This window comes from Phalangium opilio, unplaced genomic scaffold, assembly GCF_054372755.1.
Source record: "Phalangium opilio isolate 3A_F unplaced genomic scaffold, DU_Popi_V2 ptg000040l_1, whole genome shotgun sequence".
NCBI lineage: Eukaryota > Metazoa > Arthropoda > Arachnida > Opiliones > Phalangiidae > Phalangium > Phalangium opilio.
Window position 1 is genome coordinate 1,621,440 of NW_028324164.1, and position 25,497 is coordinate 1,646,936.

Consider the following 25,497-nt stretch of genomic DNA (forward strand, 5'->3'; position numbering starts at 1 on the left):
TTTCTATGGTGTTATAGTAATCTCAGCATGTTTTGGAATCAAAAAACCACATAAAAATTAAACGACGCAGAGATTGATCACATACGTTTCTTATGAAATTATAGGGTTATCACGTGAACAAAAGAACGCTTCCACAATTCAGTTACCACCTCCTCCAGAATTTGATCCCACTACTTTAAAAACATGTTCAAAACGATATGTTTCAAATGGAAAACAGAGTTACAAGTCGCAAAATATTCTGCATTTATCCAAGAACGTCAAGAAACCCATAATACAAAATCAAAACATACCCAACTTGAATCGAGAAAATTCTACAGCTATGAACGACACATCCAATTTTACGTCGCAAGAAAATTTCATGGAAAAAATAAACTCATTACCATTAGCACCACCTCAGGTTATCATTGGCAATACCACTTATGGACAGAATAAGACTATAGGTAATGATGTGCCACCTGGAGTGCCCAATCTCATTAAACAGCAAGAACTTGACGGATTTAATGAACTTAAAGAAATTGACGATGACAATGACGTAACTCAAGAAGTTGGCGGTGTCAATGATCATCAAAAATGTCACGGTGCTAGTGAACCTCAAGAATGTCACGGTGCTAAAGAAACTCAAGTAATTGAATGTGTTAATCAGCCTCGAGATACTGAATGTGATAATGAACGACAAGATCTTGAAGGTTTAAACCAAAGAGAATATACCAATATATATTCTCTTTGTTTAAACAAACCCGAAGATATTGAAGGTTTATATGAATTTCAAGATATTGAAGGTTTTTATGAATTTCAAGATATTGAAGGTTTATATGAATTTCAAGATATTGAAGGTTTATATGAATTTCAAGATATTGAAGGTTTATATGAATTTCAAGATATTGAAGGTTTATATGAATTTCAAGATATTGAAGGTTTATATGAATTTCAAGATATTGAAGGTTTAAATGAGCCTCGAAATATTGAAGATTTTAATGGTCCTGAAGATGTGGAAGGATATAATGATCCTGAAGAGGTGGAAGGATATAATGATCCTAAAGAAGATGCAGTTTTAAATGAAGTGATTAAAGAGACCGAACGGCAAAAAATCATAATTGCCAACCAAATACAAGGCGATGTTGAAGAAAGTTCAAACATCGTGTCATTCTCTAGTCTAAGCAACATACAAGGAATGGAACATGAAAAGACAGTTGAAAAAAGTCTAAATTCAACTGTAAAGAAGACATTTACAAAAGCCAGAAATGTTTGTTTGGGAAGTCAAATTAAAAATCCAGGAACAGTTATGATGGACGGTTCACGTAAGAAAGGATCAATCATGAAAGTGATTTTAAAAAATTCCCCAAGAAAATTGAGATTATTTGGAATAAATTGTAAACCTTTTAATGGAAAGTCAACGCTCATACCCACAGATGGTTCATCGGGCCGAAGTGCATTGAGCCGCGAAGATGTTAGCACCGCGAAAGGCCCAAAAAATGGTGATAATAGAAAAAGCCCAAAAAAAGGTGGTATTTTGAAACGCTCCAAAATAGGTAGCGACAGAAGCCAAAAACAAACAAGCACCAGTTCGAGCCGTCCAGTCAGTAACGCTTCAAGCCGTCCCGCTAGTAACCCATCAAGCCGTCCCGTTAGTAACCCTTCAAGCCGTCCCGCTAGTAACCCTTCAAGCCGTCCCGCTAGTAACCCTTCAAGCCGTACCGCTAGTAAACCATTAAGCCGTCCCGCTAGTAAACCATCAAGCCGTCCCGCTAGTAACCCTTCAAGCCGTCCCGCTAGTAACCCTTCAAGCCGTACCGCTAGTAACCCTTCAAGCCGTACCGCTAGTAACCCTTCAAGCCGTACCGCTAGTAACCCTTCAAGCCGTACCGCTAGTAACCCTTCAAGCCGTCCCGCTAGTAACCCTTCAAGCCGTCCCGCTCTTAACCCTTCAAGCCGTCCCGCTCTTAACCCTTCAAGCCGTCCCGCTCTTAACCCTTCAAGCCGTCCCGCTCTTAACCCTTCAAGACGTCCCGCTCTTAACCCTTCAAGCATCCCGCTAGTAACCCTTCAAGCCGTCCCGCTAGTAACCCTTCAAGCCGTTCCGCTAGTAACCCTTCAAGCCGTTCCGCTAGTAAACCATCAAGCCGTCCCGCCAGTAACTCTTCAAGCCGTTCCGCTAGTATCCCTTCAAGCCGTCCCGCTAGTAACCCTTCAAGCCGTCCCGCTAGTAACCCTTCAAGCCGTCCCGCTAGTAACCCTTCAAGCCATCCCGCTAGTAACCCTTCAAGCATCCCGCTAGTAACCCTTCAAGCCGTCCCGCTAGTAACCTTCCAAGCCTTCCCGCTAGTAAACCATCAAGCCGTCCCGCTAGTAACCCTTCAAGCCGTTCCGCTTGTATCCCTTCAAGCCGTCCCGCTAGTAACCCTTCATGCCGTCCCGCTAGTAACCCTTTAAGCCGTCCCGCTAGTAACCCTTTAAGCCGTCCCGCTAGTAACCCTTCAAGCCATCCCGCTAGTAACCCTTCAAGCCATCCCGCTAGTAACCCTTCAAGCCGTCCCGCTAGTAACCCTTCAAGCCGTCCCGCTAGTAACCCTTCAAGCCGTCCCGCTAGTAACCCATCAAGCCGTCCCACTAGTTTCCCATCAAGCCGTCCCGCTAGTGTAACCCTTCAAGCCGTCCCGCTAGTAACCCTTAAAGCCGTCCCGCTAGTAACTCTTCAAGCCGTCCCGCTCTTAACTTTTCAAGCCGTCCCGCTCTTAACTCTTCAAGCCGTCCCGCTAGTAACTCTTCAAGCGGTCCCGCTAGTAACTCTTCAAGCCGTCCAGTCAGCGACGAGTCAGATTGTGTTTCATTAAGAAAAATATGGCAAGTAACTGTTCAGGTATTAGATTTGGAACCACAGTATATCGTCGTAAGGTACAAGAGGGAACACCAATACGTAAGGGAACTGGAAATAATATATGAAGCCACCTGACAATGCCAAACTGCGTTTTCGTTGTCACCGCCAAGATGCGCAACAAGCCACTCAGTGAATTTTGAGGATAAAGACAGTGATGATGACCTAAACGTGTCAACGGGAAATTTAATGTCTCAAGGTGAGGAATTACAATGACTTCATTTTTCTATATTAAAGCTGGCGAGCACCATAGTTATGCACAAAATTCACATAAAAATCTGGTTTTTGGGACAAAACATATTCTTTTGTATCCACCCTTGGAAGGAACCACATTTTACCTAATTTTCAAATCTCTCTTCCTTAAAGACGTGGTGCTATGATTTATTCATTCAATACAATAACGATCAGTTATTCGTAGTGTTTCGTTTGTAGCACTGCACTCAACTGTAAAACTGGTTTCCAAAGGCGCGGGTTGAGGGTCAAAACTGAGCAGGTGCGAGGATAAACGTGAAATTCGAAAACCCACTATTAATTTTTTAATGGCACCCACTCGGTTTTTACCCTAAACATGCGCTTCTGAAAACCAGCCTTAACAGTATGACTGTCGCTTTCATCCCCAAGCGAATAATTGAACATTGTGGTATTAAATTACGTATTGTTTGTCTCGTCAGCAACGTGCTAGAGATCTGAATGAATATCGTTTAAATACTGGGTTCAATTAGGCTGTCTTTCATCAAAAATAAACTATCTTTACACAGAAATGTTCCAAAAAACTGTTATTTTAATGCTAACTGACTTAAATACGAAAACGGAGCAAATATCAAGAGGTCTTTTGGAAAATTTTGGATTTAATTCAGCACACGCGCAAGTAAATAATTTGCGGCTACCAATTCCTGATGAAGAAGCGTTTTATGAAGTAGAAGAACTCCTTCAAAATGAAGAGGAAAGAAGCAAGGCAGTAAGTGCAGGATGATATACTCGGGAATTTTCAGATTCGGAATCTATTAATTCCAGCTAAGAAAACTTTTACGTATAACTAGATTACTTTGGTTAAAACTTGGGGTGGTCGATCTTCCGATGATACTATTAGACGAGCTTTGCGGAAAACATTCGAACACAGTTTAGTTATGAAAATGAACTGGAAGGGTGCTAACGGAAAGATTGCCTTTGCCAAATTAACTTTGAAAAATGTCATCTTTGGTATGTTATCTCTTTAAAGGGATATGTATATAACAAATACCTAAACCAAAAAATCTTATTTTGAATTATAGATGCAGTTATGGCACATCCGAAGTTGAAAAAAGTAACCGAATATGGAGTCGAATCGGTGGTTATAAAATGGCTTAAGCACAAGTGTGATCGCAATGGTGGAAGAATGAAGCGAATGGAAAAAAATAGGAACTTACCTCGTGAAGAGGGTGAAAACGATGATGACGACGAAAACCTTAAAGACATCAGAAACCGTAGGAACTGCGAAAGCAATGAAAACAATATAATTTGCGAAGAATCCGAAGCTGGAGAGCTTTTTGACAGTGATGTCTATGACTAAAGACGTTAATTTTTTCATTTAGCCTAATATCTATTCCGCACCCCTAGCTTAATGTCTGGAAACTACTCCCATAAGGATCATATATCTTAGGAATTAAGATTCGCAGAATCTTCGTCAGATATTTTCGGCCACTGAATAGATATAAAGCTAATTGTAGTACTAAAAGTGTTTTTTTTCTAAATAATTTCATTAAAACATGTATTCGTTTGGAAGTATGCAAACGAAGGGAAAATAAATAAATGGGGTGTAAAACCTAATTTAATTTTAACCGAAACTTCGATTTTTGGTAAACCATTTAAAGACCAGTAAACCAGCCTTTTAAAAATTTCATCTGGGAGCTTTTATCAGTCCTTCAGCCGAGCTAGCGTTTGCTGACCCGTTAGCCGACCACTAACAAGCCTGGTTTGCAAGCCAACCATTAATAATCCATATAGCCGACCCTTAACAATCCTGGTATGCAAGCCAGCTATTAATAGTCGATATACCGGACCATTTACAAATCATGTTTACAAGCCCAACATTTAAAGACCATATAGCCGACCCGTGACAAACCAAGTCTGCAAGCCAACCAATAACAGTCCATAAAGCCGACCATTAACAAATCTGGTCTGCAACCCAGCCTTTATAAGTCCTTTAAGCCGACCATTAACAAATCTGGTCTGCAACCCAGCCTTTATAAGTCCTTTAAGCCAACCATTAACAAATCTGGTCTGCAACCCAGCCTTTATAAGTCCTTTAAGCCGACCATCTGATTTGCAACCCAGCCTTTATAAGTCCTTTAAGCCGACCATTAACAAATCTGGTCTGCAACCCAGCCTTTATAAGTCCTTTAAGCCGACCATCTGATTTGCAACCCAGCCTTTATAAGTCCTTTAAGTCAACCATTAACAAATCTGGTCTGCAGCCCAGCCTTTATAAGTCCTTTAAGCCGACCATTAACAAATTTGATCCGTAACTAAGCCACCCATTATAAATCTGTTAAGACGACCGTAAACCAACAGCAAGCCAACCATAATCTGGTAAGCATGACAACTATAAATTTTCCGTTCATCCGACCATAAACACATCATCAATCCGACCATTAAACAGACAGGTCGAGATAGCCAACCATAAATAGAGTAGTAAGAAGACGGCGAAATATACTCTTACCGACGGAAAAGCCGCATGTAGATGGTCGGATAAGACACGGAAAATAGTCGGCAAAGTAAAAGAAGCCGACTTGTAGATAATATGTTATCCAACGGTGAGCTATCCGCAAAACCGACTAATTGTAGAAAATAATCCCGACCTCATTTTGGAAATCCCGAAATATTTCCGTGCACGTTTGAAAAGCTGGAAAACCGCCGGACCGACCCATTTTCGGGTAGGACATTTCGACTGTCAAAAGGAAAGTCTACCGACCATTTTGCGGCAGTATAGGGCAGAGACCTGCACGGGCCGAGTTTTTCAGGCCCGACCCAAGCCCGGCCCGGTTTTAGAATTTTGAATAAGCCCGAAACCTGGCCCGAGTCAGAGTACATAGTTGGTTTTTCGGCCCGGTCCGGCCTGGCCCGTTACATGCATTAACCAAGCCCGGCCCGGCCCGGCCCGACACATTGAATGAATTGAACAGGCCTGTCCCGGCCCGGCCCGTTACACGTAGTTCAGTTGTAATTTTTATATTTTTTTACATAAAATCAATGATTTGAATTCATATTTGCTTTAGCGTCGTGTATTATTCATTTCTTTTGATAATTGTTCGTTACATTTGTTCTTAGAAGCTAATACTCATTTGAATTATCTTTCATTTTAACTTTGGATTAAATGAGAATCAAGTTCGGCCCGGCCCGTTAACTTCCAAAATTTTAAAAGCCCGACCCGGCCCGGCCCGGCCCGTTAATTTCCAAAATTTTAAAAGCCCGGCCCGATACAATTTTCAAAAGTGGAAAGCCCGGCCCGTGCAGGACTCTGGTATAGGGCAGTGTCGGTTGAATCTCGAGCCGACTACGTTGGCCCAACGTCGATTTTGCTACTGGGGACTTTGGAATGTATCCTTTATTGTAAGGGCCAATAAGTGACAAAATCACTGGTTTAGAATTTGATTTTGACAAGCACTTTAAATATCGTTGAATTCCTTTTCCGGATTAACCAATTTTTTCTTATTTTGCTGCCTGGTTGGCGTTATATCGTCAAACACTAATCGCTCCAAACTTTTTTTACGCTGCTTGTCTGATGAAAGTTAATATCACGCTTGAATGGAACTTGTTTTAAATGAGGCACAAACCATTTGTTTAATTTTTCAGTCAAAGACTGATTTTTCAAAATTGAGGCTCTCGCATCAATTGAATACAATATCGCACCCAGATGAGAACATTACTCTCCGAGCCCGGCCATACAAGAACAGTGGGCTGTTAATATTTCCCCCTCTTCTCTTGCAACTATCCAATAATACAAATGATTCTCAGTCGCTTTTTGAGAATGCTTAACCTTGAAACTAAATGGTAGTAATCAAAATAGGTTCAAGGTTCATGTAAAATGGCATCTAAAATCACCCCTTTATATAATAGCGTTTCGCACTTACCTTTCCCAAAACCAATTTCAATTCTTTGTATAATTTTCTGACTAGAACTGTACCTATATTGCCGTTTGTTAGGAAAGTATAAGATTCTAGGCTTTTGTGATTCTTCATTTCGTCTAGTGTCACAGAGTGTGTCGTATGTAAAAGATACATAGAAATATCTGGGAACTGAACCCTTGGGCCTTGGCCATTCTGATGCTTCACTGGTATAATTATCAAGTTTCTCTTCGTAAGGATCGAAACTAACAAACTTTAGGAACTTTTTTTATTCTGGGAGCGCTCCGCGAGGACCCAAAGGAAAACGCTATTAATGTAAAGCAGCAAAAACAATTTGATTGGTCGGTTACGAAAGTTCAAGAGTCCACCGCTAACCTAGCCGGCGCTAATGACGAATTACTGGCAGCACTGTAAAGCGTCCTTTTTTAAAAATTCACAACCGTCAAAAAACTTGAACGAACCTTAAAGTAAGTTGTATGCAAAAATTATTTCATTTTTTTATACATTTTGAAAGATAGACTTATTTTTAAGAATTTGAATGTTTATTAACATAAGCTAGTTAAAAATGTACTGTGAGCAAAATAATCAATGTTAAAATATAAAATTTGTGAATTTTTTGGTAGAAAATCAAAATGTCAGGTATGACTTTCAATGGTGCGGTGAATGGCTTGACATTAAATGTCAATTACGAAATCGGAGGTCGCCGAGGAAGAGGTGGTCGTAGAGGTAGAGGGGGTCGTCAATTTGACAACAAAAACCCTTATGGGTGTGGTGGCAAGCCGCGCACCTGCTACAAATGCAGAAAACCTGGGCATTTCATACAGAATTGCCCAGAAATGAAAGGTGAAACATTTTTCTTATTATCTGTCCCAGCATCCTTTTTGTAACATCGTGTATTTTTAGATGGAATCGAACAAACAGAAATGGATTTAGCAACTTTGGCCACAGATGTGGAAAATGTTTTAACTGTCAATGGGGCTCCGGCTATGGAAGAAGCGGCTCAGGCAGCAAATGAAACTGTTCCGCCTACAGGTGGAACAGTTTTAGAGGAAAATAAATTACCAAATGAAGGGGAGACAAGCGTTTAAAAATGAAAAAAAAAATATAAAAAAAAACTTTATTTAAAATGTTTTATTCCGGTGCGGGGGGAAAAGTTGAAAAATAAAAGGCAATTAGCTCATTGTAATGAAGAAAGTTCCTGTTTCATATAAAGATTTTTTGTCTTGCTTAAACTTTTAGTATATTGCTAAATTTTTATTTACCTTGAAAAATAATTAAAATTTTAAAAAATAAACAAAAAATATTTAAATTGAAATAAATATATAATAAATATAAAATAAAATATGTAAAATGTAATGCATAAAAAACTAAAATGTAATAAATGAAACTAAAATGTAATAAATGAAACTAAAATGTAACAATAAAAATAAACAAAAAACATTTCGAATGTAATAAAATAAAAAATATGTAATAGAAATAATAAAATAATATGTTGTGAATAGTTTTTCTGTGAACTTCATTTATAACAATTAATCCTTGAAAAATATCAAAAAATTATATTAAAAAAATCAAATTCTATGAAAAATTAAGGAAAATTTCTACAATTTTTTATAGAACTTCTTGAAGAACCTATATTTAAGAATCAATTAATGAACTGGTCCCGAAGATCAGTAACCCCATGTATTTTTTAAATTTAAAAACTACTCCATGCAATTAATAAATAGGTTTTGAACCAGAGGGATTGTGGTATTTTCATATAATTATAATAAAGATATCATTTTGTTTTACCAGTGGTCCCTTTTTGGTTTCTACCTTTAAAATTTAGGTCCCTATTTTACCCTATTTTTATTGTGAAAAGTCCCTTTTTGCCCTATTTATTTTTGAGATTTTGGTGGCATCCCTGTCATCGGGGGAAAGAAAAATCAGGAGATTCGTCACAAAAATCCAAAAATCTGCATAAATACAAGAAAAACAATAGTAACTTGTAGAAATCTGACATCTTTGAGAAAGTACTATACCTGTTTGAGAATCTATATGACCCCTTTATGAAACCCAAAGCACTTGACGTTTAACTTTTATTTTTTATAGTTAATTTTTTTAGCAAATTTTATCACCAAAAACGTTTTCGTGGAATTTTGTTTCTTCAACTTTCATTGTTCCTCCTTTACGATTATCTCTTATGAATTTGTATTTTATTTTGTTTCCTCCAACACCTTTCCATTATAATAATCTACTAACTCTATATGTAATAAAAGGGATTTCTGAAGTACTGGTACTGCTGAAAAAGGCTGACGATTATACATTGCTTTTGTGGGTAACGTTGGTACTAAAACTAAAAATTGTACTGACTGCAGCTTCAACTATCATTAGCCATCATTTGTAAAACATGTTAAAAGTGGGTCATCAATTGTAGTCCTTTGAATTAAATTAAAATAATTGTGGACTATTAATTTAAGAAAAAAAGGTATAGGCCTACTGTTAATACTTTACTTGGCAAATCACCGTTGACGACAGTGTTATTTCTTGCGTTTAATAGCTATCAATTTACACAGAAATGTTACGTTGGGGAGGAATGTGGATATCTGCTGTAGTAAACATGGTCTTTTTTAAAGCATTACCTGATTTAAGATTCTATTCATTTGGATAGAAATGCCAATTTCTAATTAATACAATGGAGATATCAAAATAAAAGTAACAGATAATAGCACATGTGTACTAAAGAACACAACTACATTGTTAACACTATATATATTTAAGTGACTGTGTTATTCTCTATTGCTATTCTCCCTTGATTTGACTATATTAGATACAGTATCTTAAATTACTATTATTTAGCGGTACTGTTACCTTAGTTACCAGCAAACTCGATTTTTAAACTTGGGTCCCAACTCCCTAGTTTTGTTTTGACCAAGGCTTACCGAAATAAACTAATTTACAAATTACCTGATAAATCACACATATAAAGTGTATTATATTTAACTATTATTAAGTTTTTGAAACGAAAGAAAGTGAAATCAAACCTTATTATCCACCTATCTCTACCAAAAGTAAATAAATGAGGTTTTAACCGTCTTATCGACACTCGACAGCGCGTGGATTCATTCAACTTTTCAAGATTAATTCACCTTCAATGGACCATTTCATCCATAATGCTTTAGGAATAAACGCTGGAGTTATAATAAGGCAACTAAACCCTAATAAAGGCTAGTTTTGATCGCGCTGTCATTTTTCAGTAAATCGGTGTATGCCTAGTATAATATCGCAAATCAAGATATGCCGTAAATATTGTCAAAATGAATACTTAGACTTAATTTTTATCCATGAAAATCGCTTAGCGCCTAGTAAAATGTTTTACCTTTCATTTAAAACCGTTTTTAAGTCTAACAAACGTATATTTAATTCTAAAAGTGCCTGGACAAAATCGTTGTTTTCAAAAAAAAATCCCATGTTATTTCTATGGGAAATTTCAAGTTTTTCGTCAAAAGGGCTGATTAATTTTATGCAAATGAAAACCACCCTTAGCAACTTTATTTTTTATAAAATAAACTAATGGATGGATCTTTTTGAAATTTTAACCACATATTGAGGACCCGAATTGTAGTTCTGTGGATTTTTTTCAAAACAGTTAATACAATACAAAAAAAATTACATCCAAACAAATAACTCTCCTTATACATTAAGAGCAGTATGAGGTCTTATCTAAGAGAGCTATCGCTCTCCTAGAATAAATAACGGTAGAACCATAAACTTATGTTCTACCATTAAGTTTCTATGACTAAAGTGAACTAGTCTGTCTGTCACCCTGCAGCTTATAATGCGTGATTCCGTCTCACCCTCAACCTGGTATAAAATATACGAGATATTACTGCGGTGAAAGCCTTCCCTTTAGTGTTCTCTAAGTATGAAACACGAGGGTTGAGTAAAAAACAAGTTGGGAAACCAAAATAAACCTCTCCGTGTCGAGACGCCATTAAGAGGCTTTTCTTAAAAAATTAAATAAATATGATTGATATTAATTATTTTAATCGTCAGTAATTTAAGAAACGTTTTTCCTAAAATAATTCAAAACATAGCTGTTGTTGACGTTTGAATTCAAGCGTATGCCTCTTTAAATATTTTCGGAAATTTAGGGTATATAAGGCGATTGATTCACTATGGCCTAAACGATAAGAAAACCCGCAATTGCGTGAGCTTTCGGTGGAGGCCCTGCCATTGTGAGGCTGGATGCTTCTCGTAAACGTAGCCGATCGTCGCGTACATTTCAACCCTAACGATGATAATGGTGGAGAAGCCAACGTTGCTTTCTGTGAACAGCGAACGCGGTCCGGATATTGCATATATACGTTTGCTCCGATTTGCCAACTGCGAACGCGGTGACAGACACACACAGATACGTCCAGTATAATACCTCGCCGTGACGTCATCGTCACTCGGAGCGGTGAAAAGCTTTCCTTGATTTCTGGCGAGGTTTTCGTTCAGTAATTTTCTCCCCCAAATAGTCTATACAATAGCATATGTTAGCTGAATAAACTATGATAAAAATGTTTTTGTCTCTTGACCTGGTTTTTATTTTTCGAATCTTAAAAACATCAGTAAAATTAAGATGGAATTTGCCTGTGTCCCTGTTAAAAAAAAGAAAAACACGGACGCCCAATCTTTATTAGGAACTGACGTAAAAAGGGGGCATAAGACTAGGATTCGAATTAAAAAAACTGCGGGTTTTATTGGGTTTTATCCACCATTAAAACCCAGTTAATAAAACCCATCACTAAGATCATCAATTTTGATGAATTTGATTGCTAGAATAACTTCATTTTATTGATTTTTGTTAGATATTTGTTGTTTCAACTTTAAATGCACTATTTAATAATATTTATTATTTTTAATGAAACAGTTTAAGACTTTATTTATTAAGCAGTTACTTTTGAATGACAATTTCTACCATGCACGCAACTGCTAAAGATAAAAAACCCAAATACCCAATAAAACCCGGTGGGCTGGGTTTTTTGAACCCTGCAGAAGCCGTTCCACAAAAGACCTAATAATGGACACTTTATGAGAGTGATTCACTTATGGTAGAGCTTATACATTGTCCTCTACTTTCTATTAATCTATACCCTTACAATCTATTCTGTTATGGACTTCAACGTCCCCTTGGTGCCGAAAGACTTATTTATTCTGCAGTTTAATTAACTAATGCGTGCTGTTATCTAGAAACGTGAAACGAGATCATTTCGTTTTTTCCTTTTCAAGGAGTTAAGCTCTGTTTTCATAGAAGCTAAAAATTCAGTTCTACCAAGAGAAAACTACTTGTGTCAAAATTTTACTTTAGCCCCGCTTTCTACCTCGTTTGAGGGTCGTCCAATTTTTTACTCCCTCCCCTCTAAAACTTCAAGCAGCCCATCAAGAGGCTAGAGGTTAGATATTGTGTTTCTGGAAAGTAGCGCTACTCATGGAATTGTGGGAGAGGGAGCCTCTCCTCGTCCGCCGCCGCTAAGCCCGTAGTGTGCTTTGAGAAAACTGTTTTTCTCTCTCTAAAAGCTGTGAGGATACTATCCTGGGAGGGGGGGTCGCGGTAGAATGAAATCTAACCCCTCAAACAAAGAGCATCACGCTGAAGCAGATCTTGGTTGGTTCTAGCAAGGAGAATGTATGATAGGGGAGACTAAGTCAGACAAAACGCACGTAGTCTACCGTTATAGAAATCCTTATATCTTTGGTTGGGATTTCTAGGGTATTCTTTATGTTCTTGGAAGAGGCTTTATTATTTAAAAAAACGTAACGACTGAAAAATACGTTTGTTTTGTTTAGTTATTTTAAAATTTTCTAAGTATTTTTCTCCATTTGGGAGAGGTTGAGAAATACTCGAGAGCGACTATCGTTTTCCGTTGACTCGTGTAAGCATTCTGGTTTATTTTTCAAAAGCATTTAACAATCTCGGTCCTGTGACCGTACAAATGGGTTTTTTATAGCTAGAGAGCGTGGCCCAGGGGTTTAACGAGTGACCACCCATTTTTTTCCATGACCTCAAAGATGTTTATCTCACACGTGCATCACTGGTAAATCCCTGGACCCCAACTCTCTTGCTTCACAAAGGTATATTTAGGTTTACAAAAAATAGTATTAGATACAGTATTGAGGAAAAAAAGAGTTTAGTAGTTTTATTTGTACAGGTGTTTTTCAAGATTTTGAAACAGAGTTTAATAGTTAAGAAAAAAAAATAAAAATAAAAAAATACAAAGAAATATTTGAATATTTCACACTTCCGCGAGTAATACATAGTATTACTAGGATGTTTTTGGCTTATTAATTTTACAATTTTAAACAATTTATTCATTTGATACATTTTCATTTTGATCTAGCTCTAGCGCGTACAATAATTGGATTGGTCGCTTAATTTCACTACCATTTCCCTTTTTAACTAAACAAGATCTTATTTTTGAATCTCTTCCCACCATTACTTCTTTTATTACCTCTAGCTTCCATATGTGTTTAGGTACGTGGTCCTCATGGACAATCATGACGTCTCCCACTTTAACTTGACTATGGGTTTTAGCTAATTTAACGTGGTGGGCACTTCTTAACTCTAAGAGGTACTCTTGACTCCAACGTTTCCAGAGTCTTTTTTGGAGAGCTAACCTATATCTTAGCCTTTTGGCAAATTCGGTTTGGGTGCTAGGGTTTTTTAGAGGTTTTTAATTTTGGGGTGGCAAACATGTTAATCGTTTTCCAATTATCAAATGCGCTGGCGATAATGGTTCGGGTTCGTTAGCGTTGTTGAAAACGTATGTTATCGGTCGCGAGTTCACGACCGCCTCCGTTTCGTGTAGTATTGTCTCGACTTCCTGGTAGGTCAAAAACGCCTTTCCTAAAGTTTTTCTAAGGATAACCTTTGTTGACTTTATTAGCCTTTCATAGTGTCCCCCACCAGGGTGCGCGTTCCACGATAAACTTCCAGTGGATTCCTTTTTTCCAAAGAATTGTTTAACCGTGTCGCTTTTTAAATTTTCCCACATAGATTTTAAATCACTTTCGGCCTTTTTAAATGTTTCGTCGTTGGGATACCGCGACGGGAAATCATTCTTCTCCGAGCCATGAGAAACTCGTAGGTACTTTGTGACGGTACGAGCTCAAGGTGTACCGCGCGCGTTACACTGCACGTAAATAAACAGATGTACGATTTTTCTATTTTTCCCCCGAGTTTAACCATCAACGGACCGCAAAAGTCAATGCCAATTAACGAAAAGGGGGGTGCTTCCTTTATCCTATCCTTAGGTAAAAATCCCATATCCGTGTCGCAAGGCTTAGCGTTGAACTTTTTACATTTGTAACAGCTTGTTACTACATGTTTTAATAATTGCTTTCCAGCAATTATCCAATATTTTTTACGTGATTGCGTCACAGTGGCCTGGATGCCTTCCTGATTTACTTGCTCATGGCTTCGTAACATGAGCAGGTGAGCCAATCTTTCTTTTTTGTGGAGAATAACCGGGTGTTTTATGGCATACCTGAATTCAGCCTCTTCTATTCTCCCGCCGAGACACAATAACCCTTGGTCGTTTAATTTTGGATTAAGTGACAAGATATTTGACGTTTTGGGTAGCAGTTTCTTTTCTTGAAGCGCTTTTATTTCTTCTTCATAAGACGACATTTGGACATCCTTGATTAATTTGATTTCCGCTCTTGAAATTTCATCCGCTGTTATTGGGCCGGCGTTTTTCTTTCCTTATTTGAATCGGTACATATAGGCTATAATTCTGATAATTTTGTCTAAGGAATTATGCCTGTTCAAGTCTATGATTTCCAAAATTCCTGTTTTTTGTCTAACTACGACTGTCATAACGACTTTTCTCCTTTCTTTCTCCACGCCTTCTATTTCCGCGCCTTTCTTGTTTTCTACGGGCCACTTGGACTCGTCTTCCGTAAGCCAAGAGGGTCCGTGCCACCAAAGAGTATTTTCTTTTAAATCCTTTCCTTTGATACCACGAGTTGGCAATTCGCCCGGATTTTGTTTTCCAGGGCAGTGGGACCAATTTTGTGGATCCACTAACCCTTGTATCTCCGCTGCCCTGTTTTGAACGAAAGGTTTCCAGATCTTGGCTGGGCTTCTTATCCAAGCCAAGCATGCTTCTGAATCCGACCACATTTTTATGGGAATTTCCTGGTTTTCAAATATCTTTGCCACGTTTTTGCCTAAACGTGCTCCTAGCAAGCAGCCCATGAGCTCCAATTTTGGTATTTCGAGCCTTTCGTCCTTTAGAGGAGCTACTCTACTCTTTGCCTTGACGAAACTGACGTGAATTTGATTGTCTGACGTCACGAACCGCAGATAAACGATGGCCGCGTATGCCTTTTTGCTGGAGTCCGTAAAACAGTGAATTTCTTGTTTTATGGTTTCATTTTCCGGTTGGAAGTAGCATCGAGGGATCTTGACTTCCATCAAATATTTCATTTCCTTGTGCCAGCTCATGAAATTTTCTCTTAGGTTTTCAGGGAGCTCTTCGTCCCATTTTAATTTTTATTCCCATAGACCTTGAAAGATTATTTTTGCCCGTATGGTATGTGGCGCGAGAATACCGATGGGATCAAAAATCTGAGCGACAGTGCTGAGGAGAGTTCTTTATGTAATTTTGTTTTCCGGCGACATCTTGACTAATTTTTCTAGGTCAACTGATAGCGCATCGGACTTTGGGTCCCAGACGTAGCCCAGTATTTTTTGAACCTTTGATTCCGATTCTCCGCTGAATTCGATTTTCGTGTTTGGATCCTCAGTTTCATTCTTCCATATTTCTCTTAAACTGTCGGAATTCGTTTGCCACTTCCGCAACTCCATTTTTGCGCCCGCCATAATTTTTTACGCAGATTTTGATATTTCATACGTGCTTTGGAAGTCGTCCTCTCCTCCCGCGAGGTCATCGACGTACAAGCTTTCATTCTGAATTTCGAAGGCTTTTGGTTCCGTTTCCTGGTATTTTTTAATGTGGGCTTTCACGGTGGCTGCCAAAAGGTACGGGCTTGACGTGACGCCGAATGGTACCCTTGCCATGCGCATAACTTGAAATTCCTTTAGATTTAATTTTCCATCTTCTCTGATCCACAAGAAACGGACCGAGTCTCTATCATTCGAGTCCAATGAAACTTGTAAGAACGCTGTGGTGATATCGGCAACTATGGCAATTTTCTTCACTCTGAATTTTAAGAGTAACTGCAGCATATCGGGGTTTAAGTTTGGACCGTTGCTGAGACAGTCGTTGAGCGAGGGTGCTCCATGGGCGTGGCTTGATGCGTCGAAAACGACTCTTAATTTTGTAGTCAAACTTTCCAAGCGTACGACCGGCTGGTGGGGTACATAATACGTTCCAGGCTTCTTGTTTCCAGGGTCCAAAACTACTTCCGCGACGCCTCGTTTGATTTGGTCGTCGATTATAGCTATATAATCCGCGTAAAGTTCGGGTTGTTTTTCGAATTTTCGCGCCAATCTCTCCATTCCTTTGGTAGCTATAGCTAAGTTGTCGGGAAGGGCTTCTTTCTTTCTTATTAACGGAAATTTAACCACGTAGCGTCCGTTTTCCTGCTTGATATCTTCCTGGAAGGTTTCTAATATTTCCAAGTTGGTAGGATCACTTGGTTTTTCTGTGATTCCCATTCCTTCGAGATTCCAGAAGGACTCAACGACTTTGGAGATGTGTTTTTCGGTTAAACTGAATTATAGACGCAGACCGCGTAACTTCCGACGGCGATGTTGCCCAACTTTACGGGACCTTGAATAGTCCAACCGAGGGTCGTTTCCAGGGCGACTAATCTTTGGGTAAAACGCTCAATTTTTCCTGTAGCGAATTCCCAATATACGTCTCCGCCGATTAGGATTCCAATTTTTATCATTTCTGGCGTTTGGCCACAAATTTCGTCTGCTAATTGATAACCTTTTTTCTTTACTTGGCATTCTATTTTCTGGACCGTGCCCGAATTTCGTGTGGCTTCACCTTCGCAGATATACGGTACTTCGACAGCTGCGATCTCGATTTTTTCTTCTTCAAGCTTCGCGTTTTTAAGAGTAAGCTTCACAATATTTCTAACCGCTTCCGTTGGATTTTCAATTCCGAAGTTTCTTATTTTAAATTCGCATTTTCCGATGACGGGTAGGTTTAACATTTTTGATATTTCTTCACTGACGAAGCTACCTTGGCTTCCATTGTAGAGAAGACAGCGAACTCGCATTTCCTGGTGGGTTGACGGATTTCCAGCCACCGCTTGGGCTGTTTGAAGTAAAACCGATCTTTCACACGTGACCGAATTGCTGTTCACAACTTGTTTTTCTACGTCTTGCTTGCAATTATTTTTCTTATTCGCGTTGTTTTTCTCGCACAAGGAAGCGTTATGATTCGAATTGTTACAGATTTTGCACGTTTTGTAGGGCGAAGTGCAATCTTTTGTTGGGTGCCCGAATCTAAAAACAAATTTCACATCGCTCGTTATCTTTAATGGGCTTTATTTTTTCCTCCAACCCGAAGTTGGTGCAGTGTGACGTGTGATGCGTTTGCTCTTTGCAAAATATACAATACGGGCCTCTGTTTCTTGAGGCGTTACCTGAGGAATTACTTTTAATTTGTGACGTAAGCACTGACGCGCTAGCCCTATTTGGCTTATTTTCGTATTTTTGTTTTGGTTTTGGATTTTCATGCACAGTTGGCTTCACAGAGTCGCCATACATACTACCCAATAAGCGACATGTTTGCCTAGATTCAACCTCTGACCCCAAAAATTCAAGGATCGCTTCCGCGTCCCATTAGGCCGCGACACCCTTTTCTTTTGTAAATTCGGTTCTGTATTTTTCGACTGAGTCAAATTCACTGGCGAGTTCCGTTTCATCACAACCGTCCGCGAGCGAATAAATTACGGCGTTTAAATGTTCCAGAGCCGATTATTTTAATTCCAGGATAGCTAATTGATCCTCAATATCGTCAGAATTAATTACCGTGGCTTTAATTAATTTTTGAAGCTGATATATAGCCGTTGTTGTGTTAGCGCGAACAGTCTTGCGCGATGCTCTTTGTTTCTTTAATTCCGTCGCGTCAGCTAAGGCTTTCGCGATTTCTTCTGGCGTTTGATTTACCGCCATAATTGTTTATTGTTTAATTTTTAAATTTGTAACTTTACCGTTTTGGGTCCATTTGGGTCCGTAAACGAGTTCACTTGCACTTTTGTTTCACGCGTTTAAATTAATCCTTTTGGGTACGCGCTCGCGTTTCAATCCTTTTGGGCTTGTTAACGCGTTTTTGGATTTTGTCCAATTTTAGTCCTTTGTTTTTTAAAAACCGAGTGTTTTTCCCGGGTTTGCAATGCACCATATAGAACATCCTTATACTTTTGGTTGGGATTTCTAGGGTATTCTTTTTTGCTCTTGGGAGAGACTTAATTATTTAATAAACGTACTGACTGAAAAAATACGTTTAATAATTCTTTGTTTAATTATTTTAATTTTTTTTCTAAGTGTTTTTTCTCCATTTGGGAGAGGGTTGAGAAAACTCGAGAGCGACTATCCTTGTTGACTCGTGTAAGCATTCTGGTTTATTTTTCAAAAGAATTTTACAATCTCTCGGTTCTGGGACCGTACAAAGGGTTTTTTTATATCTAGAGAGCGTGGCCCATGGGTTTACCAAGTGACACCCATTTTATCCATGACGTCAAAGATGTTTATCTCACACGTGCATCACTGGTAAATCCCTGGACCCCAACTCTCTTGCTTCACAAAGGTATTTTAAGGTTTTACAAAAAAATGGGATTAGATACAGTATAAAACAACTTGGGAAAACCAAAATATTACCTCTCCGAGTCAAGAGGTATACTACTACAAACTTATTAACCTAGATATGGAATTATTTCACTTTTTTGAAGTAAAAATGTGCGAAATATTGAAGCAGTATTCCAAACATAGCGAATGTACAGTAAAGCAGACGACATTTTACATCCAATAAGGATAAATCTTGGACACATGGAAATCAGTCAATGCGGAAAAGAACATTAAATGAAGTCTACGTTTCAGCTGTTTACCCTATATTCTGATAGCTACATTCACAACTGGTTTACAGTGTAAACACTATCGTCTTGTCTCACCTCAACAATATTCTTAGTTTGCCAACATGAATGTTAACGTTAACGTTAAATAACACCAGAGCTCAATTGTAGCTAGACGCACTAATAGTCAATGCGCACCATAAAGAGATTAATAAGTCTGTACCTACTACCCGTTTACCATTAGCCTTTTTACTAATTAAATTGCCACCATGATCTTTTCTTCCATTATAAAATCTTAGCATGATTATTTAAGAGTGTATTTAACTTTCGGCTCACTCTGAACCGTTGATGTCTCTTCATTTCAGACACGAAAATCAAAGCCCAAAGTTTACTTCACCTCAGGCCTCAATTATTTACTCTTTGTTTCAATAAGCCTATTGCGGATGATACTTAATATACCCGCCGGAGTCTACGTCTTAGTTTTCTTCATGAAATCACTAAACCAAGGATTATTTTATATACAGATGTAGTATAGCTTAAGTAATATATAAACAGCCATTTCAAATAACAATATTAAAAAAATCTTTGGAATATCAAAATGAAACAGAGCGTTAAAGCTACAAAAATACTAAATGCATCATGATTACGAAAAATACTTCCACATATTCACTTTATATTATAGAAAAAGGGAATATTAAGGTTCTGTATGATTTCTTAACATATCAACACAAGGCTAACTGCTAACGCGACGCACTAGTGTAACAATGGACACAGACAAAAACATAGACTGCTTTTTAACTCTTTCCGTATTAATTTTGAGTTGAGAAACTAGATTATCTTTAATATTTAAATAAATATAATTATTTTTAATTATTTTAATCTTCAATAATTAACATTAATAATTGTTAAATCGTTTAAAATAAAGTTATACCTATTATCATCTCAAACTTTGCTAATATTGACGTTTAAAGTGAAGGGTACCCCTCTTGCCCGCTTTCTTCAAATTTTGGGTATATATACGATTCGTTTCCATTATGATAGTAAGGAAAAAGCGCAATTGCGAAAAACTTTGGTGGCGATCCCACCTTAGGGAGGCTAGACGTTTCTCGTAACCCTAACTGATCGCCGCGTATATCTTAACCTTGACGATGATAATGGAGTAGAAGCCAAAGCTACAGATTGGCATGCGTGTGGAATGCACGAAAGACCAGAAGATGGTGGTGTTTAGAAGCCAGTAAATACAGGCTGGTATGCATGTAGAATGCACGAAAGAGCAGGATGTGGTAGTGTATAGGAGCCAGTAAGTTCAGGCTGGTATGCATGTGGAATGCACGAAAGAACAGAAGGTGGTGGTGTATAGAAGCCAGGAAGAAGAGTGTGGCGTCTATGTGTTATAGATGGAGAACTACTGCGTTGTAGTGGTTTAAGAGCAACAATATTATCAATGTGTGCGGAAATTGCAAACACCTTTGCTCCGATTTACCAACTGCGAACGCGGTGACAGACAGACACACAGACACACGGACACACAGACACGTCCGGTGTAATACCTCTCCGTGACGTCATCGTCACTCGGAGAGGAAAAAATTAAAGTCCGGGCCTGAACTGTTTTCAAAGGGGGATGTAAAATTGGAGGCCCCCCAGTGGCGTCCAATTTTTCAGCCTATGTGTGAAAAAATCCTAGCGACGCCACTGGGTTGACTTTCTTTCAATAAGCCCAGTCGTTCTTCCATTAACTTGAAGTATTTCAAGAACTCTTGGGATGACGCGTAGTCTCGAGTACTTAATGACATTATAAGTTGCTCGTCTCGTAGACCAGTTATCAAGTAGTCTATCATTGCCGAGTCCGAAATTCCAGCCAAACGAGCCTTCGTCATTTTATCGTGGCAATATGCTTCTACCGATTCGTTGCGTTGTTTAACGCGCTTCCATTTCGCGATAAAGTCTCTGAGTTCCTTTTACCATTCCACCAACAACACCTTCCACTCATCCCAAGAATGATTGACGCTTGATAGTCCTTCATACCAGATGCGAGCCGTTCCCTTGAGTTTGGATACTGCGTGGCTAACAATAACTCTGTCTGACCAATTATAGGCCGCCGCGGTCTCATCAACCTTCTTAATCCATAGATCAACTGTCTGGTGTAGAGACGTAGAAGGGTCGAAGCCTGCTATTAACTTTCCTGTATCGCCCCAGTGATGGTGTTCTGTAGGAGTAGCCGCCGGTGGTTGGTTATTCACCTGATTCGCTTGGTTGTTTTGAGCAGTGATAAGCTGTTGTTGAAACTGTACTTGAACTTGTGTCATTGCAGAAAGTGCTTGCTGTACCGCTGTAGCAGGCGCATTCTTAATTGCATCCTCAAGTCCCGTAAGGGGGGCCGCCGCCGCCGTTCCCTGCGTGTTTTGATTCGTATCGGTCATTGTCCGCCACGAATCTTCGTTGGGACCTTTACGATTTACGTCGAAATTATCGTAAGGTGATTCTCTGTAAGTTTCCATAACGTCGAAGCAGTCGCTCCCGTGGTCTCTGACTTGTTCGTTAAACTCTCGTCCCAAGTCCCTTATCCCGATATTATAGTACCTTCCTTCGTGGAGGGCGCCGTCGACAAAATTTGGGTGTAAGTATTCTTCGCGTGAATCGCTCTCGATGAATGTATGACCACTAACTTCGTTATCTTCTAAGTCAACCGACACTCCTTCAATTTCTCGTGATCTTCCGTTGGAAAAAGTCGGCTTTAATCCTTTCCCGAGTAAACGTGTGGTAGTTGGATACTTCGCTGCCGCCTTTGCCCTCGCGATCTTTGATCTTGAATTTGTCGAGTAGGCCTTTCTCTCACCCTTTTCCTTTAGTCGCTTGCCGAACCTTGAGGCAGAATTCGTAGCCTCGTCATGGTCCGTGGTTAACTTTTCCTTCACGAACCGCTTTCAATTACCTCGACTTCGGAACACGTTCTCGTAACTTTCGACAATATCGCGCAAAAAATAAAACATTCCGATTTTTTTTTTTGTCGTTTGAGTGTCTAAGTTCGGTCCATTGGACAACACCCCACTTCTGAATTATGTTAGCTCTATTTTAAAGCTAAGTCAGTAATGCGCCGAGTAACATAATGAAGTTTTTAAAAGTTAAATTAAAATAGTTTATTAACTTGAGTTTACATATCGAGATCACGAACAGGAATGATTTTAATCTTACAATTGTCTCTCGACGTTTTTAAAATCATGACGTCATACTTTAGATAACAAAAAGCGTTTTTATAAATTTATCAGTTGTTATCACTCATGTTTATTATTAGCCTATTATTACGCATGTCTATTATTAGCCTATTCTAACGCTTTCAATACGATTCGTTTCCATTATGATAGTAAGGAAAAAGCGCAATTGCGAAAACCTTTGGTGGCGATCCCACCTTAGGGAGGCTAGACGTTTCTCGTAACCCTAGCTGATCGCCGCGTATATCCTAAAACCAAACGATGATAATGGAGTAGAAGCCAATGATACAGATTGGTGTCTATGTGGAATAGACGGAAGACCAGTGGATTGTGGTGTTAGAAGCCAATGATACAGATTGGTGTCTATGTGGAATAGACGGAAGACCAGTGGATGGTGGTGTTAGAAGCCAATGATACAGATAGGTGTCTAGGTGGAATAGACGAAGGACCAGTGGATAGTGGTGTTAGAAGCCAGTGTAAGTGCAGACTCGTGTCAATGTGGGATTGACAAAGAATAGAAGATGGTGGTGTGAGAACTCAAGTATAGAGTCGGAAACGGAGAGAAATACAATTTTCCAAATTTCTGTGAACTGTCAATGCGGTCCGGAAATTGGGAACACGTTTGCTCCGATACGAAAACTGCGAACGCGGTCACGTGGGTGTAACAACGGACAGACAGACAGACACACAGACACACAAACAGACAGACACGACCGTTACAGAACCTCTCCTGGACTACGTCACACGGAGAGGTAAAAACTCTCCGCGCCTCCAAGGTTTACAGTTTGCCCCAGCCAGAACTGAAGGAAGGGGGATCATGTGGAATGGATGGTGGTGGTGAGGAAATCTAAATATAAACTTTTCCTCTTCTGCTCTTTGGGACTTTGTCTTATACAAAAACTCGCTCACTACGAGAGGTTTAAGTTTGAGGGGAAAATAGGATAGGATTCGCATCTCTTCCTATAGGACCTAAAATCATCTTTCGAAAGAAAAGAAAAATGTCTTCAAAGCTGGCTTTTCTAGCTGGTAATCTTTGAAAACTATATCGTACGGCTTTACGATTTTTGGGGAGTCTCTAGGGTTGGTTTTGTTGGGTGTTTATAGAGGTCGAAACAATACATACGGCTAATTGGAATCATTGTGTAGCCATTTTCTCAACTTATCTAAGCAGATTTTATACGAATAACTATAGGGTCTTTGCGCGTGACGTCAAGTTACCTTCCCCGGTTCCTCTCCCCTTGCCGGCTGCCCGCTCTGGCCACGTTAGGACGCCTTGTTGACATCAGTAGTACATAAATGCCGATCCCAAAAGAGTACACAGGAAGGCAGGGAGGATTGAGGATTGAGGATATGAGGATTAAGGATATGAGGATTGAGGATTGAGGATTGCAAGATCGCGGGTGAGAAAACTTATGCCTTTTTGATTGACTCACCCCTCTCTCAGACCTACAAGTGGGCGTTTTTTTGATTGACTCACCCCTCTCATCCCCGCACCTGCAAGGGGTGTTTTTGATTGACAGGTCAATGAAGCGTGTTCGATTCTCGGATGTAGAAGTACATACATTGGAGTATGAAGATAGGGTGAATTATGATTTAAGAAATAAACAGTATTTTAATATGTTAATTAGATTAAAATTTGAACCATTAATTTCTCCGGTATTAATCAAATGGTTAAGGGGGTATGAATCTCCAGATAACGTTGGGGAAAAATAAAGAATCCCCAAAAACCCAGCTCAACGATTATTCTAGATCATTCCAGAAAATGAAAAATACCCCGTAAAACCCAGGTTAACGTTGTTTAAGGCCATGACGTAAAATGTACAGTCAAAGTTTTAGATTGTCGACAATAATCTTCCCGAAAAAACCCACGGCGTAAACACCATTAATGTACAGTCAAAGCTAGGACGATGATCTTATTGAATAGTTTAAATAACCAGGACCCCAAGTTAAACCATCATCACAATCTCACTTTTTGTTGAACCGTATTAATCGGGAAGTTATAGACTTAAATGGAGTAGGATGTCCCAAAGTTAAGGAAATCGATGATGACGGTCCGATGATTACATGCATGCTTAATCATAAAACTGTACGTAATAATAAGAAGTATTTATGCGCGCTATCTAAATGGATATTATTTTACGAGTGGATTTATAATCACAGGGAAATTGTACAAAGTCATTTAAGAGACGAATAAGTCGAATGAAATAACAACTATAAAATGTCTTTAATTGTACACGTATGCATCCTCTAAATTTCCTGCATCCTCTAAATTTCCTAAAGTTTCTCTTAAAATGAAACGATTTATGTGGTTTAGGACCGTCCGGTCAAATTCCAGCAATTGAGGGACCATCTCGGCATCGCCGGGGTTGATTGTCCGGGCGTCCCTCCTCCTAATGAATATCGCGTAGATCGCAGCCAAGACACTTAAAACAATGAAATAATCGAACAAATTATTAAATGACAATGCATAATTATGTTGAAAACTAATTAATAAAGTACCTAAAGCCGTCGCAGTTAGGGTTTATGTAGGCTCCAGTCGGGGTGTATCTAAAATCATCCTCATTCCTCTCCGGGCTAAATACATATGTAAATAAATATACAATTCCCTATACTATTTATATAATTAAAAACTCATACATGGGGTGCATCTGTTCGGCGGTGATGTCACCAACACCCTCAACAAGTATGCTTGTTAACAATAAATTCCTTATGAAGGCAATTATTCTATAATTGCAATTATATTAGTACTATTTATCACACCAATTATAACACCCTGTTTATTTACTTAAACCCATCACAATTCATAACGCTGGCGTTAAACTGTGGCGTAGAGTTTCCGGTGTAATAGTCTAATGAATTTCTTTAGAATTCAGGTTTAATCACTGGGTGGTCACTCACTAGTTCGGATTATACTGATAACTCAAAAGAAATGGTACATGAAATAGTACATACCCGACCCCTCGTTTGGAACCACCTTGGCGACGAAGCCGCGTACGTCATCGTTCTACTGGACTTCCCACGTCTATTTAACTTCTCGACCGAGAGGTTAAACATCCTTGATCTATGGCACATATCACGCTTGGAAATCAGGTTGTAGCCCGCCGATGGGCAAGGTATTAAGAGAATCATACCTATTACTATGGTTTAAGATGGGGTAGCTTGGGTTTTTTAAAGTAGAGCGTAGTTTTGAGAGAGGGAGTTGACACGTCGAGGAATCATGTTGAGTTTACACTACCTAGAAAGTAATCCGAATTGGGATGAAGTTGTCAACCACCTCAATACAAATACGATGCTCTTT

General features: G+C 39.0%; 2 protein-coding genes across 2 annotated transcripts; both read right to left on the reverse strand.

Annotated features, from left to right (window-relative positions):
* Positions 1-13,670: 13,670 nt before the first annotated feature.
* On the reverse strand, positions 13,671-14,626 carry LOC149680042 (uncharacterized). The gene is made up of 2 exons (XM_089834736.1): positions 14,183-14,626; positions 13,671-14,087 (listed from the first exon to the last, which is right to left on the reverse strand). The coding sequence occupies exons 1-2, from the start codon at positions 14,624-14,626 to the stop codon at positions 13,671-13,673; spliced, it is 861 nt and encodes a 286-aa protein (XP_089690862.1).
* Positions 14,627-15,829: 1,203 nt separating this feature from the next.
* Positions 15,830-16,621, reverse strand: LOC149680043 (uncharacterized). Its single transcript, XM_089834737.1, has one exon. The coding sequence runs from the start codon at positions 16,619-16,621 to the stop codon at positions 15,830-15,832; it is 792 nt and encodes a 263-aa protein (XP_089690863.1).
* Between the last annotated feature and the right edge of the window lie 8,876 nt (positions 16,622-25,497).